The sequence below is a fragment of the Anopheles bellator genome, chromosome 1 (genome assembly GCF_943735745.2).
Source record: "Anopheles bellator chromosome 1, idAnoBellAS_SP24_06.2, whole genome shotgun sequence".
NCBI lineage: Eukaryota > Metazoa > Arthropoda > Insecta > Diptera > Culicidae > Anopheles > Anopheles bellator.
The window spans coordinates 36,435,561-36,453,661 of NC_071285.1; the positions used below are offsets into that span (position 1 = coordinate 36,435,561).

Genomic DNA, 18,101 nt, shown 5'->3' on the forward strand with positions numbered 1-18,101 from the left:
ACAAAGAGTACTTCCGGGAGAGTGCAGGACCACATTTTTCGTTGATCCTTTCTCTGCTCCTTGTGTCATTGGTTGAACCACCTTTTGCCAGCTGCTGTTGGTGATGGTCTTCACTTCACTGTTTGGGATTCATTTGTTCTTTTGTATTCCTTTGTTGTAGAAGTAGTTCGATTGTTTTAGTATTTAAGTTTAAAGTATTTTTGTTAGATTTGTGTAAATTGGTGAAGGGGTATAGATTATTTGTGTACATGAGTTCTCAGTACTTCGTATAGCCATCAATCATCGTAACAGAGCATTTTAAGTGAACCCTTTTTTTGTAATGCTGTTCCCATCGGGCACACCGGCCAATCATCCCACTTTGGTTGCCGACAATTTTATAAATCAAATCGCTGCCAATTATTACCTCGTTTCTATTACGAGCGCATTAGTCGTAGGCCAAATTACTATTTAGCTCTTGCACTAAACACTAAACATACAAAGTGATGTAAGTCAAGAGTGTGCAGTGGACTTATTTGAGGCACCTATAAAGGGTCTCTTTCTTTAGTTCGGAGCATTTGGCTGGGGAGTAAAGAGAACAATTCTGTGTTTAGGCCGTTGTCATAATATGATACGTGCCATGGTTTCGGTTGGACTGTGTTGCATTTCTTTCATATTAGGTGGTATGAAGTGCACAAATGCCGCTTTGAATTTAGAATGGTTGAGTTCAGATAGTGGTAGATGTTTTCATCATAACGCTGCTGCATCGGAAATGTGTATACACTCTAGACCTTGCACATACGTACCCGTTAGTAATGTCCATCGTTGAACATTGTGTCTTGTTAGCCGTTATATACTCATACCTGCTAGTTAGCATTAGTGTAAAATAGATCCAAACTGATAAGAAAGTGAATGATGAAACATCAATCCCATAAACCCCACCCGAATATTCCAGCAACATTACAATCCTGCACTGTCGGCATCATCGACGCCAACGAGCAATGCTCCAACGCAACAGCAGCAGCAGCAGCAGCAGCAGCAGCAGCAACAACAACAACAGCAGCAGCAGCAACAGCAGCAACAGCAACAGCAGCAACAGCAGCAGCAACAACAGCAGCAACTCTCCCACCATTTAGTCCAATCGGCGCCAACACCTGTCCCGATCATTATCGATCCCGCACATCACCATATTCCGCATCCACATCAGCAGATCCACCAACAGCAGCAGCAGCAGGTGGTCGCTCAGCATCAGCAGCAGCACCACCACTTGCATCATCAGCCACAGCTGATTCAGCATCACATCATTCCGCAGCAGCATCACATAATCTACCAACAACCGCTGCAACCGATTCAACAGCAGCCCCAGTACCACCCGATGTACCACATAATCAAGCAGGAGAACGACAGAAGTTGAAAGCACCGGCGTCCGCGTCATCGCTACAGCCAACACCACGATCACTATCATCAGCAGCAGCAGCAACAGCATCACTACGATGACGGCACGATTGACGCAAGGACTGATCAATAGTCAATCCACAATCATTAACACAGAAAAGTACGGAGAGGATTCACAAGTACAGTACGGATTACATTGGTTCCCGGTGCTTCCGATAGCTCGATTATTCTGCTGATCCCATTCGACGTTCGACGTTCGACGTTCTGTTTTCGTGATAGTTGGTACAGCCACCTTCATACGTATCTTCCAGACCTGATAAGTTTTGGCGTGAGCTCCGGTGCCCTGGTCCGAGCACTACATAAACCACAGAACAAATGCAGACGGGAAATTTTTTCGCAAAGTACGTCACGTCACGAACGTTCTGTTACTGTCCTCATCACAGCGCTAACTAAACCTGTCCGAGGGCAGTGTTCGATCAAAAATGTGTAAAGAAAACGCGGCTAATTTAAAGGTCTCTCTATCTCTAGCGTGAGTTACAAACCCCACACAAAGTGTTCGGATCGGACAAAAACTAACGTGTGTGTTGGCTTGAAGTTTAGTTATTTTTAGTAAACCGTGCAACTTACTAAACATCTTCTCTCCGTTCATGGATGTGGATAAACGAAAGGTGTGTGATGCGTAGTCGAAACGGATTGATAGAAGCGTTGGAAAAGAGGGGGGCTCTAGGAGTAATACTGATACAGGACAGGACACACGGCTGGCTAACACATGAGTTGAACACTAGTAAAATAAAGCCCCCCCAAACCCGATGTGTGGCAGCGCGCCGCGTTCAGTAATAAAATCGAAACTGTGCGGCAGATTGTTGACCAAACTGTTGGCGGCCAACAGACAAAAGTACTGTACAGTAAAGTTGAAAAATTGCTTCCTCTCCCGTGGCGTCGTCGCTAGCGTAACACTGGGTTTAGATTTCTGGCCGATTCGTACTACGAACGTCGTTGCAGTTGCCAAACCATGAACCACCCCCGCGGTGGTACTACACAAATGCGTCTGGTTGTTGTGAAGTCTGGAGCGAGATAAACAATGCAGGAGAGATGCGTAAAATGGAGGTCCGCCTAAAGACATTGAAATGTGACTTATCGTTTGCAGATAGAGAGAAAGCATTTACCTTCCGTATTATAGGCTACAAATGGTTTATTTTTCATTTTCTTCGGATGCTCGTTTGTTGTTAAAAGTCTGAAGCGACCGTTTTTAGACGCCCGCGCGCCAATTTAGTTGTGTGTTGTCAACAGCTCTCAACAGCGACACATACACTTCATCCGAAGCTTGTGGTAACACGCTACAGTGACTATCCAAATATAATAAAAATGACTGAACCATTGACATGATTACTTTTACACCTATTAGTTATGTTAAAAACATGTCAAAGATTAATCTCAACAGAGGTGTATGTCAGCCGTTGTTGCAGACAGTCCAACGCGTTGATTCTAGCGCGCATTGCCCGTGACTCTTTCACTTAGTGTGTGCGTCCGTAACGGTTGACGCAGGGTTTTTGGTAAGACGCGTAATCGCAGTCTTTGAAAGAATTAATAATAGTTTTTTCTGTAGAATATTTCAGAGCATAAGAAGCTCTATGCGTTAAAAGCTGGACGCAGAATTTATACAAAACTTATGTTCCCGATAGAAGTGATTATCGATTGACCACATCTTGTTGGTGTTATCTTATTTCTGTTTGCGCTACACAACACGTTGACCGGGCACGCCTAATAACAACCCCCGAGATGATGCTAACGGAAGCAAACCTCAACAAAATGTGACAAAAACAACATTATTATCTCAGTAGTTATATTAAATTTGCTCTTACGGTTAAATTTATCTTTACAAATATGTATTGAGTTATTATTAATCCTTCTCTTTTCATAGTTATTATTACTATTATTATCATTGCAATTATTGCTACAATTATCTTCCATCAAAAAAGCGAAAGCGAATCGAAATGCGCTTGCGGAGGAGAGAAAGAGGATTCATTGAGATTAGGATGTGGACGACGGGGGTGGGCGTTCAAAACGTTGCCACATCAATACTTCCGAATTGAAGCATAAACAAATGCGCGCGTGCCACGGGTGCGGCATTACATCTAACATGTATACAAGAATGAGTTATGGTGATATGAATTTTAGTAGTCGGATGAGTCGTGAATGAATAAGATTTCAGAATGGCAAAACCACCCTCCATTGATTGATTGTGTAGTGCAAGGTACTCCCTGCAGATCGAAGTACGATTTAGAAACATCACACAAAAAAGTATTAAGAATCACGATTAGTGGGCGCAGAAAGCGCGATCTGAGTGCGATCTGGTTTAGTGGAACCTCTCTTTTCGTTGTGAACAGTTCCTCTTTGAGAAACAATGCGAATAGCGGTGGGCAACTCACGAAGAATAACAGCCAATACGTAGATATTCAGGTACTCTACGGTGGACACACGTAATCAGGCCCGAAAGCAGCAAATAATAATTTTTAATATATTTTTTAAAATTATGTGTGTTTCTTTTTTGTTATCTCGTTCGAGTATCACGAATTCAAATATGTGTTAGTTTCTTCGCCTGATGGGTTCACTTGTTGTGTTGACTAGTTCTGTAATGCGCTACATCGAATTCCATTTTTGGCGTTTCTTATTCTTTTATTGTTGCAGTCAATTTTATTACTGCTCACGTTTCGCTGGGTGTTTTTCTTGGGTTTCTATTCAATAGCTCAGTTCGATGTGGCTACGAGGGAGACCTATAAACGATGATCAGCAGCAGCCGTCTCGCTTTCAGCATTTTATGTTTCGCACATAATTTCTGCTCTTTGCTGGCGTAGTGAGGAGCTATCGAGAGAAAGAAACTAGCTGCATTTAATCGAGCTGATTGGGTTTCGATAGCGGTACGGTTGAATCTAGGCCTGTGGGGGAACTAAGAAAAAGATTGAACGAGCATCGTGAGAAAAACCATACAGGGAAATTGGAATGTTTAATGGGAAACTTATGGTTTTGCTGCTGACACACAACGATACACTTGAAGATGTCGACAGCAACTCCAAGTCGATCTGACGACGGGCACGGCCTAGTTACGCCGGAGATGCGGCGGGCGGTTTGTGGATACGAGATGAGTTGCCCATTGATTGGGTTGCGTCGAAACGACACGGTGTAAATGGAAGAAAAATTCGTCCTCTAGGAAAAACAAAACCAGATTCGATACTCTTGTGGCCGTAGGTAAAAGCGTAGCATATGAGTGCATTGTATTATATGTAGCTTAAAATTAAAACTGACTATAAAGAATCGATAACGATGATTGGAAAAGGTAGACAGACCGTTAAACGAAGAAATACGGCGACAGCGCAGACAGCAAACAGAAACATAATAGAGATTGTCCATAGTGTACGATGCCCACGCAAACAGTTCAGTTTTCTCGACGAAGAGAACGCAAAACACACCCTACACCGTACATATTTTCTTACACACACAAACACATTTGTTATGGTTTATTGTTCTGTTGTCATATTGTTCATTGTCATATAAACGGGTTATGTTTTATCTCTAGCATGTGGCAGTAGCATTGTAGAAAATAATCCACATTAAGAGATGCAATGCTTAGGGCTCCTTGCGCACCATCCTTCTCGCAAACGGGGGAAAGCAAAGGCGGACGATGATAAAGTGTTAAAACAAAATAATAAAATAGAGACTACCCTCCAGAAACAATAAAACGATAGAAAGTGACAAACACGCGTAAGCTTTTTTTAAAGCAAAGATGTGCTGTGTAGACCCAACAGACACAGCGGAGCAATTTCCGTTTGTTATTCATACCGTTAGTAAGCATCGTAACTCGACTAGAGCAGAAGCAGAATAAGGGATTAGCAGTAGCAAAGAATGAAACGATATATGGTGTCAATAGTGTTCTTCCTCTGAACGGAGCGTTCCGTTAGGTTGGCTAACCAAATTATGGTTACAGTTAAGTTCCTGTTTTGTGAATTCTGTCTTCGTCCTGGGTTATTCTTCTCTCCGTGTGAAACTCTCCAAGCATAATACTTTCACACCCGTATGCGGAGCACCGGAATCCAGCAGTGACAATATTTGCTTTTGTTATACTTGCAGTTTTCCTTGTGTTTCAGAATTCCCTTCGCTTTATTGTACTGTTTACGTAATAGATTTATACTGATTATAAACGTAATTCTTCCAGCTGTCTCCCCTTTGAATTGAATCTGTTGAGGGATAGTAAGGCCGAATAGTTGAAGTAATATGCGTCACCCCTGTGGGAGAAAAGCTGCTCCAGTACAGTGCAAAACAGAATAAAGTAAATCATAACACAAGTCCTAAAAGAACATTATGGCATACAACCAACTATTGTGCGTATGCCGTGCAGGGGAGTTCCAATCAACAATACCTATTATCAAAATACATATAGCGACTAATTGTGTAATACCGGCAATAATGGTAAACTCGTTGATGCGTTGTGTAGTGGACTTGGTTGCTGCACTAGCTGAAAACAATACAGGTGTGTCGAAGGCGTTAGGCAAAAAACGAACCGAACGAAGCGAAACAAATCAAAGGATACATACATCCTAACACATACCTGGTCATGTGTGAGCGTGTGTGTTTGTCACAAATCAACAGGTGACATTGTCAGTGCAAATGTGGGCGAATGCCGCGGCAGTATTTAGAGCCTCCATCATGTTCCACACACGTGTGCTAGAGAACAGAGTAGCGCCTCGGTGCGAAAATAATCAAATTAGACACAGATCAAAAGGAGAACCGTGCTTGTGCGAACGACGAAGGCACCCGACATTGCACTATTACGTAGATCCCAAACAAAAGGCATCTTTATCCATCCCTCCCCGGACAGATTGCATTAGCGCCGCGCACCCACGTGAACCGAAGAAATAATGGCAGAAAAAATACAACTGATATGTGTACAAACTGTAAAACAAGATTTAAAAAAGGAATATATACATGCAAAACCACTATATTATATATACAAGCATATATAATGGTATATATGTGGCGATAAAAACAGAAACAGCATAAAAACGACGGATATTTTAAATGAAACGTGTTTGCGTTTTGATTTGTGTTACTCGCGTACGCAAGTATCCGAAACGGTTGAACATTTCCTTATTCATAATGATATTTCCGAGTCACTGAAAAAGGCATCCAATATTAGCCGGGCAGCAGCATAATTTTAGGTGGGATAAGTATTGCACTAATTAAGTAGTCTTCTCTCTACGTCTCTACGCCACGAGCGTAATTAGAGGCAGTGGAAGGAAAGAGACAGACGAAAATAAAGAGAAACAGACTGATATCGTGCGTGATGGGAGAGCCAACAGCGAGCTCTCTCGCCAATCGCTCTCAATTGCAGCAGCGCTAGAAGCATTCGATGTTTTTTCGATGTTTTTCTCCCTACGGCGAGGAAGCCAACGATGGAACATCGAATGTTTCTTGTGCAAGTCCTATTTCGACGACAATAATCCAACTTCAAGAGATTTTGCGTGAAATGAACAACGAGGAGAAGGTGTTTAGTTTATAATTCCAAAGTCATATGATCAGAAATATGAGTTTTATGGGTGACAAGGTTAACAACGACAGGGCAGCAATCTGGCCTTGTTTTCCATAAGTTTCTGAACGTACGTAAGCGAATTTGAACCATAGAATGCTATTTTACCCTTGGCATGCTGTGAACCTGTTGGATTGTTGATAAAATTCAACTACAGTTATGAGAAGAACAGAATTCATCAAGTTAATCGTATTGTTCTGACCTAATCGATCTGGATTTTGATCCTATAGAAACGTTACACAAAATTCGTGTTGTTTTCGAACAAATTGATCCTATTGCTGCATGTGCGAGTTTTAAGAAAGGGGAAATGTGCTGGGGATTTTCGTCCTCACTTTACAAAGGGGTTGCCATACAATATCTGGGTAAATCTCAGCAAAATTCGGATAGCTTTTAAGCAAGGTTCAAGTTTTCAAGGAAGCGAGAAGGAAGCTGATCGAATACGCCCTCGGGACGCCCGATCGTCTGAAACCGAGAAGGAAAAAAGCCGATTAAGGAATCGTCCAAACACTAGATTTGTTTTTGGTTTGGCTTATCCATGACGAAAGAAATTGGCTTATCCATAACCGTTCTCAAGAGTTAGTTCTTCTCAGTTTAAGGCAATACGGGATGATTGGGTACCCCAGCGGAACTGCAAAATTAACCCCAACTGTGAAGTTTAAGCTACCAATTTTGAGTAGCGTACACTCATTAGACAGTAAACATCGGGTGCAATTCACTAATTTCGTGTCGCTCTTTCCATTTATTGCCCCGCTTGAGACATCTTTCAGCTGAAACTTAAAACTTTAGCATCTTTGGTCGGATTCCTTGGCTGAGAAGGAAGGGCGAAGAACACATCCATCAGTTCGTTGAACCGATTGTCTAAATTTAGCCAATGTCCCAAAAGCGAATGGAACGGAATGCGTGTTTTGCATCAGTGTCAGACCGTAAACTGCACCCCAAACCTGGCCGAATGGGAAGAGCGCTAAAATATGGCCATGTTTGTTTGCGATTCCCGCGATCCTAAACATGTGTCGTTTGCTGGTGCGCAGAGAGAGAGCGTTGTAGAGAAAAGGGCGCAATTCGTTCGCCGGTACTAAGACACGAATTGATGTGTCGTGAAATTTTTGCTACCCGATGTAACGAGGCGCGCGATCAGCAGCGAAATTTATTTATTTTCTACGGGGGCTTGTTCGAAAACGGTGCCTGCCACGCCATCTGGTGTTCGTTGCCCAGAACCAGAACGCGCAATGGAGGCGCCTGGTTCCTCCTCTCGCAAAGGGCAAATATTCAACCCAACCGGCCAGACCGCTCGGCTGCTCGGTGTTTACGCCGCGGGTGGTGCACACATCACCGGGCACCGTTTCCCGGCGTTTCGAAAGTGCCAGAAATCCGATGCTGCAGTTTTTGATGCCCGACAAACGGGGTGCGCGCCGTGCTGCAATTAACAGAGAAGCGATAAAGTTTTCGGACAGCGCGGCGCACGGACCCGTGAAGTGCGACCATCTTGAAGCCATCATTTTCCAACTGAAATTATCTCAAGCGAGCGCGTAATATGAGAACGGAAACCGCTCAACAATGGGGACCGCGCACCGCGGGCGAGAGCGCCGCCATTTCACACCCAATTGCGCCGACCGGGGGAGGACGTAAAAACGCGCTTCCGTTCCGCAGGTTGATTATCGGGTTGCGGCTATAGGTCCCGAAACCGCCGATGGGAAGATGGAAATCTTCGCTCCTCGTGACCTCGCCGTGGTCGGCGGCACCCTGGAAGGAAGGTTGGACGGATTTAGAACCCGCGTTCGCAGCGTATTGTTTACGCCGTCTCCGGCCGGCCGGTCGGCTACCGAAATGGCCGAACGGTTCCGTACTTTATGGAAACCAGCTTTGGCGCGTAATTTGATCGTCGAATCTACTTTAATTGAAGAGCGGGCGTGAAGTAATCCATTTGCCCGCTGCACGGGCTGCACGGGCTGCACGGTTTTAACACGGAATTTGTTTAGATTAGCATGCCCGTCCCCGGGGCGGTGGGCAATGGATGTCGTTAGAAACAACGGACTTTCCGGGCCCGGGGCCGGCCGACGGGTCGGCGGGTGCGCGGATAATTAAACGGCGCTGTCGTTCCAGGGGACGGGAACATGACCACGGTCTAACCCTGAAGGGAGAAACGGTGTGAAGGTAACTGCGATTTCTGCCGCAATAATTCAACTCCGTCTGTCGCAGTGTGGCAAGGATGGTGGCCATCCGGGCGGAAGAGTGGCGAAAAACGGAGAGCAACATTTCACACGGCGACCGGATGCCTTCCTTGACCTAGTCTGTGGGGCGGCAGTGAAAACAACGCGACCGCAGGTTCCGCAATCTGTTTTGAACCGCAGGAGTTTCTAGCCCAGAAGGTTCAGCGCTTGGCGCTTATCTGGTCAATGCCGATCCCGGCCGGCCGCCCGAGATTATTCGATTATTTACACAAAGTGTTTACCTTGTGCGTTCAGCTTGGCAGCTTGGTGTGCCCGAAATAAATTTCACCACAACCGGCAACGGCCGTCCGTGAGTGATGTCATCGTGCGCCGGAACCCCGGAACCAGGAAAACATTCCGATTCGTAATATTAAAAATGAAACACACACGTTACATTCCGAGCGTCAGCGCCGCGGTACGAGTTTGTTTTACGCACCGTGGCATCGGGCCCATAATCGGGCCCATATTTCAGGGAGCCGGGCCCGAAGTGCGCCAACTCGAGCGCGCTAAAAACTGCTCCACATTTCGTCCATTAATCCGGCAGGTGGTTCACGTCCGACTTCCCCCACCCCCGGGGGGCGTTCGGTGTTTGGACTTTGGAAATCAGAAATGGTGGAAAACGTGAAGGCACGTGCGATGGAGCCACGGGAACGAACTCGGGGAGTGCAAAATGGCTTCCAATGCCCGTGCGGAAACCCCGTTTCTTTCGCACGGGGAATAAAGCGAAACTCCCACCACAATTTAAAGTTATAATAAAAAAAAAAGGAAAACAAAAACACAACACTCTCTGGTGGCCGCTCCAGTTCAGTGAGGCGGCGGTGCGATGTTTGGGGAGCATCATCGAGATGGCCTACTTTTTGTGTCTCTCGATGTGGAAAGGGTGGTCTCCTTCACCTTTAGCTCTCAGTTTGCTCCGTCTCCTTCTAACACCCGGTCTCTCTCCCAGAGAGAGAGAGAGTGTTTTCCATCTTCTTTCTCAGGAGCACATCTCAGTAGACAGCACTTCAGCCGAAGCACTCACCGCGTTGGCTTTAGCCCGCCATTTTTCGTCTGTGTTTTACTCCGTTTTTCCCGATTTCAAACGCACCGCACGCACATTTTGTGACCGCCGACGTTCCAAGAACGGCCGTCCGCCGGGAAAGCCGGTTGGGAAATTTTTCTCCGAACTATTCGACTTACCGAACTAACCGAGCCGGGTGTCTAGGTAAGTGTTCTTTCTCTCCCTCTCTCACACTATTGGTACCTTCTTTGTCTCGTATCACTCGCAGTAACAGGAATCGAAAAAAAAGATGCACGAAATGCATTTACATCAGGAGCGCGGGTGCACTCACGCGTGCTGCGAGTGACCCGTGACGTCATACCTTGAATCGGGCATTATCACTTTTGTGCGAGTTGTTAAGGACGCTCTTGACGAGCCTCCGTAGACGCACACAAACGAGAACACAAACTATAGGCTAATCCTGCGGGAGAGCAACCGGCGACTCATGCAGCTGATGCACCTGACGGTTGGCCCGAGAGCTTCCTGCAGTCCTTTTTGCACCGAGTGGCCACCAAGGAGCTGCTCGAATGTGGCAACCCTTTCGACACCTTTTCGGTTCTTTGTCCGAGGTGTTTTGTTTGTTTTTTTTCCTTCTCCTTTTGGCTTTTCTGTTGGCTACTCTGGGGGGGCCGATTACCGACCCTCGGGAGGGGGGTGCCGCTTACACACTCGGGTACTGCTCTCTCTCTCTCTCTCTTCCGTGGCCATCGGGCTCCCTCTCTGTCTCTCTCTCGTGTGCTCTCTCTCGGATTCTCGCGAGTCCTCGGCTCACTCATCGGTGGCGCTTCTGCTGCCGAACGCGGTACTCGAGGCCCCGTCGTCGTTAGTGAAGCACGCGCGCGCTACTAGACCGGTTGTAGTACACTAGGATCCGGATCCAGAGGACTTGTAGTCGTCCCGCGAGAGAGAGGGGGGCGAACTAACGACTTCTGAGGTCCTTCTGGGGACCGAAAGTGACCGAGAACCGCACACAAACACAAGAAAGAGGTAAGAGGACCCGGCGCGAGGACACTACCGAGACGCACACACTCACGTTTGTGACCGTTCCCGGCATCGACACGGTGATAGTTTCGTTCCGCTGACCAAAGTTTTGCGGTCAGCAGTGTGTGTCGGCAAGCGTTTCATCGGGAGGATGGGGTTTTCCACGTTGTGAACGAGTGAAGCGGTTTGGTGATCGTTGAATGTTCGCCGGTTTTCGCAGGGAGGACGCGAAACCGGAGACACACATTATCCTAGCGTGCTGGCCACCGGAAACGATCCCTCTAACGGCCACAAAAAAAAACGGGGCACCGGAAGTGAGAGAAAAGCCACGGAAAATTAACATAAACTGCACAGGCCGCTGCCGTCGCCACCGCCGTGTGTGGCAAAAGGATACGCCACGGATGAACGATCAAAAGGACGCGACTGTGAGAGAGAGAGCGAGCGAGAGCCATGGGGGATCGAAAGGAATCGGGCGGCAGCGAACGGGAAATCAATGGACACAGGAGACCGGAGACCGATCCGACGAACGAACCCGGTGGGTCCTCGTCGTCGTCGTCGCGGTGGGTTTCGGGCGCAGGCGAAGAAAAGCGTGTGGACGAAAATATCTCCGGCATTGGCTAAAAATATCCGACTTTTTCTCAGTTCAACTCACGGAGGGTTTTTCGCTGCCTCGCGCCGCACTGCCGTCGTCACTGCTGTTTTCGGATGATGGCGGGGGGGCCACGACGATGATGATGATGATCGAGCGACCGAGAAAACGGCCGTGTGTGTGTGTGCGATATAGGTGAAAAGTGAAAATCCTAACGACAATCGTAATGGACCGTGTGGACCGCCGGCTCTCGGCCTCGGCCCATCCGTCAAAGAACACTTTTCATCACGTCGAAAGCGAAGTGCTGTTTTCCCACAAACTTGTATGGGCACTAACGAGCCGAACAATACCGAGATGGGGTTGGCCTTCAAGCAGGACAAGAATCGGTGCTGTGTGCCGGGCTTTTCCGGATATCGCAACAACTGTGTCCTTTCGTTGGGGAGGAAAATGAGTCAAAAACATATGGGCGGGTGAAAGTCTGCTTTCGATTACTGATAATTGATAAGCGCCCCGTCGCAATATAGAGGGCGACCCGCTATCAGCTGTGTGCCATAAATGCGCCAGAAGGTACGCCACACAGGGGGACCAACTTTTCCTGGCTTCCACCAGGTTGGCTCCGGCGCATCTCCGGTTCCATCCGCGTGGAGGAAGTGGAATTCGATATTAGCCGGATACGGATATGATTGAATTTATTCGCATTATTGGCTTTTGAGGGGTGCAGATTAGATTTGGGGCATCCTTTTGCCTTTTGCCATCCATGATACGGTGATGCCGACGACGCAGGTGGCCCAATTTGATTGTTGGCCCCTGGCCGGCTGGCGGTGCTTCCTTCGTTCTATCACGTTTCCCTGGGGGGGAAACCCTCTGCTTTCGTTCTGTTTCGTAGCAAACTTTTCCACGAGTAATGAAGATGCCGCTTGAGTCTCTGTTCAAATCCGCAGCAGCCACGACAAGTGTGTGAAGAGTTTGAGGTGGTAGTGTGAAGGTTGGAACGTGTTAACTCCGGTGGCTGTGACTAGTAGTGAGTGATCGTGATCGTGAAACGGCGGTGAAACTCCTGCACCCGCTTGGCGTTACCGGCCAGCAACTGCAACTGGGGAACTGGATTGACAATAAATGAAACAATAAACCGGCTGACTCTCTGTAGCGAGCGAGGTAAGTTGTGGAAGTTGCGTGTTGTTTGCCACCGGCAGTTACTGGCGACAAATGCACTGGTTATGGTGGCCCAGGACGACTCCCGGCGCCCGATGAGCGCACGAGCTCACGGGTGTGAAACTCATTAAAATATAAATTGGCGGAGAAAGTTAAATTGAGTGGTGTTTGTACAGACCCGAACCATTACATGGCTTTGACAGTTTGATTGGCACGAAGGAAAGCCGGCGGTTGCAATCCTCGCCGGCAGTACTTCCGCTGAATCGTATTTCGATTTTTGGGAAAAGCAATAGAAAAAAAATCGAGTGAACGGAGCACGCGCTTTCGGGAAGCGTTTTCGTCATATCTTATCACCGTTAGGGGCGAATGTTTGCCGAATGATAATGTGCAGTCGAGCAGTGTCTGAGGCAGTGGCCCTGTCAACGAAACCGGCAATTTACGGCTATTCCTTGGGTGAGACCCAAGAAAGAAATGCACTTAAGCGCAAGCTGGGCGCATAAATTATTGTCCACTTTCCCCCTGGCAGCACGTCAGCAGCCAAGCAGAGCAGAAGAGTGAAAACGGCACCCGCAGATTAACAAACAAATCCAGGATCCAAGCGGTACGAAGACTCGTGGCTTTTTGCTCTTTTGTTGCGCTGGTCGTGAAGCCCAAATGAACCCAATTAATGTGAAACTCCGCCATCATCCGTGGATGATTATTTGTCCCACGTGACCAGGGTATTAGAGGAGCTAGAGTTGAGCTTCCCGGAAAGGGGATAATAGGGGGATAATAATTATGTGGGGGATAAGGCGAAACACGATGTAATCCGTTTGTGGAACGATTAAATCGATGGGTTCAAGTGGATTACGAAGTGGAGTCCGAAACAGCGGCCTGTGCCTCCGCAGTCAAGATGGTCACACCAGGCAGCCGGCCCCGAAAAGGATAATGCTTTGCGTGTGGACGATGTTTTATGTTTTTTCTTCGGTTCCTTGCGTGTTGTCTTGTGCAGGGTTTTCGAAACGAAGGTCTGCTCGAGGCACCATTCCCCCGGAATTAATTGCCGTTTTTTTTCGAGTATTAAACACACGAATGCAAAAATGAATATAGGCACGACCGAATTATCTCATCCATAGCACTCACAAACTCCGCGGCTGTAATAAGCTCCGCCATATGGATGTACATTTTCCGGCTGTCGAGGAAATGTTTCCATTTGTAAGTGAAACGGGCAAATGTTTTCGTTCGGTGCTCGCGAAACACTCGCGAACGGGTTAAGGCACGGCGGGCGAAGATTTGATGGGCAGAACAAATATTTATCTGTCCGTGTCCGTGTTTGCCACAATCGGTTTGGCCGCTTGCCATCCATGGACACCGGCCACGTCCGGTACAAATGGGCAATAAAAATGCTCCACGTTCTGCTCCATATTGCACGAGCAATTAAAGACAACTCATTTAAATGGCACTCGGAGGGCCAAAACACACCAACTCCCCAATTGGCGTATCATGCTGTTCGAAACTAAGGGTGGCCCTTTCGGTGGCCCCGAAACTTCTTCTTTTGCACATCTGTGTGCTTCATATTCCTATATTAAGATTATCGGCCGCGTACGGCCGCGTGTTAATGAGAGTGTTGTTTTCTCGTTTGCGCTGCGCTACGACACCTCGACTGACGACGACGACGATCACGAGCCTCTCTGGTGGTGCGGGACTCGATAAAAAATCATTTCGTCGCCGACGTCGCCGTGGCCGTGTCACGGGTTGAATCGGTTCTACTACGTCTTCTCACGCCGCGTGGAACAGAGAGTGAAACATAAATAAAACACCAGCCAAAAAGTCTGAACGAGGAGCGCCGAGTGCGGATATTTTGAGACGCGTACGCGCGTAGTTCACTGTGCCGGTGCCGTGCTGTAAGGAATTTCCCAACCGACGCCGTTGGCCCCCGCTTCTTTTGCAGGATATTTTGCTTTCCGAGGGACGCCAGACCCCCCGCGGGGGGGAGGATATAGAAACCGGCGGGCATCGCATTAGAGTTTGCAGTCGATTGTAAAACGTAAATAAAAACCACCGACAGTGTCGTACGTACGCGTAGTACGTGATAACGACCACAGCCAGGAACAGCGCGCCTGTTTCCGGCGCTGGAGAGAGAGAGCGAGAGAAGCGCAGTGGATGGAGTCCATCAACATGCGCATCACTTTAAGGTAATCGGGTAGACTCTGCGGTTAATGGCTGTGGGAGAGATAGAAAATGCCATCTTATGTTTTTTTGCGCTCCCCGATTTTATTGTGGAGCATAGAAGAAGCACATGGCGAACGGTATAACTGGAGCGTAACTCTTAAAGTACTTGTTTCATTTTCCACGATGGAAATCCGAATTTTCCACACCAGTAACAACCAGTAACTCGATGGAGAACATTTCAATGAATTTATATTGCCCATTGCCGACAGGTTTTCCAATCATTTTTATGTTGGGCTTTACGAATAACTTTCAGATCTATTGAACCCATTCAGGAGAACTTCCCATCGTTTTTACCGATCCACTCAGAAATCCTTTTTTCAATACGGTCGTAATAAGTTAACTCCTGTGCTGCCCCACTGTTACTCATGTAACGGAACAAATACTAGTCCGAAAGAGCGACGTCTGGAGAATACAGCCAAGGGGTTCACGGTCCCGTTCCGACATTTGCGAGATATGTAATAACTGGGTTTTGCGATGTGGGGTCGAGCGTTGTCATTTTGAAAAATCAGCTTATCATGTCTTTTATCCAATTCTTCTCATTTTATGGCCAAAGCTTTGCTTCACATGCATTGATTGTTGTCGATGGGATTGTCCGTGAATAATTTCATTAGGTTTTAAAAGCTTAAAGTGCACCACACCTTTCATAACCCACCATATGCACAGCACAACCGTTGCGCAATAAATATTTCGCTTTGGTTGCGATGGACATGCTTCACCAGGCTAGGACTTTTTGGGTTTAGAATTCTTATAATAACTCCCCTTTTAATCACCAGTGACGATTCGGTACAAGAATCCCTTTCTTTTCGGCCACGCAAGCAGAAATTCGCAAATGGTTTTCCATCTTTCAATGTATCTTTCTTTCAATTCATGAGGAATCGAATAAGACATTTTTCTAATAATTCCCACGGCACTCAGGCGATGGGAAACTGTCGTGTGGTTAACTCCTAACATTTCTGCAAGTTTTTTTTTGCATCTGACATGTATTCCGATCGAGCTTAAGATTAAGACGTAAGACTTAAGACTTAAGATGTTGCTCATAAGATGAATAAAAGGCATTCATTCACATTCACCAACCTTCCACGAGTCCAGACGTTTATTCACACTGTGGTTCCTGCTTCTCCAAACTGGTGACCCCGACGTGATTAATTCTTTATCATCAACCTTTTTATTACTGTTAACCTGTCGCTCTTGATCTTGCAAGACAAAATCATCACTTTTTAACCGTGGAAACCACAATTGCCACGTTATGATGACTTTATTTATGACAATTATGACTTTAAAGTATGATGACTTTCGGTAACACTTTTCATCATATTAAAGTAATCAGCAATTTAAAGTAAACTCATACCAGGCTTATGATTTTATGTTACTTTTATGTTTTATGTTATTTTTTGTTTGAATCCCTCGGGGGAACCACCTCAACAGGAAACTCACAAGAAATGAATTGGCGCACAGCGGGACAACCTTACATTTTAAAGCCGATTAGTGATAAGTAGGCTCGAGGCGAAAGAAGCTCCACTGGTGGGGCACGTTCCCTACGGGCTGTGTCTGGGTTCCGTGGGTTCCGGCGCAAGAAGCGTTGCCGGCTGCTACCGTCCCTGCAATCTGTTGCGGCACGCGCGGGCGCGGATTGCGGCAACCGGCGAGCACGTGCTGGGCATCGCAAAACGGCCCGCGCCCGCGTCCCGTGAACCGTTCGTCAGTGAACCGAGAACCGAGCGCCAGTTTGCCACAAAAGTGGCCAGCCAGCCGTGGCTGGGTCCGGTCTATTTCGGGAGCCGTTTCATCCCCGGTTCAGGCAGCGCCAGTAGTAGTCTTGTGGCATGTTGTGTGCGCTGGTCGTCCCGTGCCAGGCCTCTGCACCACGCCACGCCTTTCCGTCACCACACACATTATTGAGCCCGTAAGGCGAGGCGAAGCCTGCCGGATCGATCAGCCGGTCCACATCCGGTTCGGTCACCGGCCGAGGGGGGGCCTCCGGTTTTCGAGCCCGCAGAAACCGGAAACATAAGGAAACCGGACCGGAACCCAGCGGGCACCGTGACCGGAATGTTTCGATGCGAAAAACGGTGCCCAGGACACGTTCTGGACGTCGCCGCTTATCTTCGTGCCCCGGCTGTCGGTCCGGACCGGAACTCTTTTAGTGCTTATAGTGCCGGGCAGACGGGGTCCCACCGGAAGATGGATGCACCGAGCGCACACCGGCTGCAATGTAATTTACTGCACGGTAATAATATTCTCACCTTGTCGTCGTCGTCGTCGTCGTCGGCCGATTCCGGGAACAAACGAAGGAAATTAGACATTAACGCTCAGCTCGCGTCAGGCCATTTATGATTACACTTGTCTCGTTGGCATCCCCAACTGTAACGGTCGTCGCGTGGCGAACGGTCCTTGTTGTTGGCACGGTAATCGGGTTAAAACTTCGGGGCAGCACTGGCACTGAAAGAAACGCTCTTCACAGGGAAGGAACCAAGCACTGTGTGTGATACGATGAGCGAAACAATGGTTCCCAGGGGTTCTCCATCAATCCGTCCGCTGCATGGGAAAGCATTGAAAAGGGAAAACTGGGGTGTGTATGTGTCTGATTGAAAGCCGGTCTGCCTGCACCGGTTCGTGGCGCTGGCGATAATAATTCGCTGTCCGGACAAGTATAAAATTTGCTCCAGCGTGCGTCACACTTGTCGAAGCATATGGTGTGTCCCTGTGTCCACGAGGAGCAGAGTATTCAATTATGTTGCAGCGGCTCCGGCTGCAGCTCATCCTGCAGTTGGGTGGAAAATTATGTTCGGTTTAAATTGATTAAACAGCAGTGCCGATAGACGCGGCATGGCCTGTGGTTGGCCACCTAGGTATGGCACTAGGCACTCTGCTGGCTGCTCTGCTTTGACCTGCTGGCAATTATTGTGCTGTGGTTTGTGCTGTGCGGAACGCGCTCCAATCTTTCAAGCGTGCGGTCGGAGCCACCAAATT

General features: G+C 47.6%; 2 protein-coding genes across 3 annotated transcripts in view; both read left to right on the forward strand.

Moving 5' to 3' along the window:
- LOC131205499 (AF4/FMR2 family member lilli) overlaps window positions 1-6,398 on the forward strand; it is a 57,218-nt gene extending 50,820 nt beyond the window's left edge. The window contains exon 9 of the mRNA XM_058197618.1: window positions 932-6,398. Within this exon, the coding sequence (XP_058053601.1) occupies window positions 932-1,390 (459 nt within the window). The 3' untranslated portion in view covers window positions 1,391-6,398. The remainder of the gene's footprint in view (window positions 1-931) is intronic.
- A 4,659-nt stretch (window positions 6,399-11,057) lies between these two features.
- LOC131206483 (GTP-binding protein RAD) overlaps window positions 11,058-18,101 on the forward strand; it is a 23,740-nt gene continuing 16,696 nt past the window's right edge. For both annotated transcript variants that reach the window (XM_058199046.1, XM_058199048.1), the window contains exons 1-2: window positions 11,058-11,185; window positions 12,655-12,923. The gene's annotated coding sequence lies outside the window, so the exon portion shown is untranslated. The remainder of the gene's footprint in view (window positions 11,186-12,654; window positions 12,924-18,101) is intronic.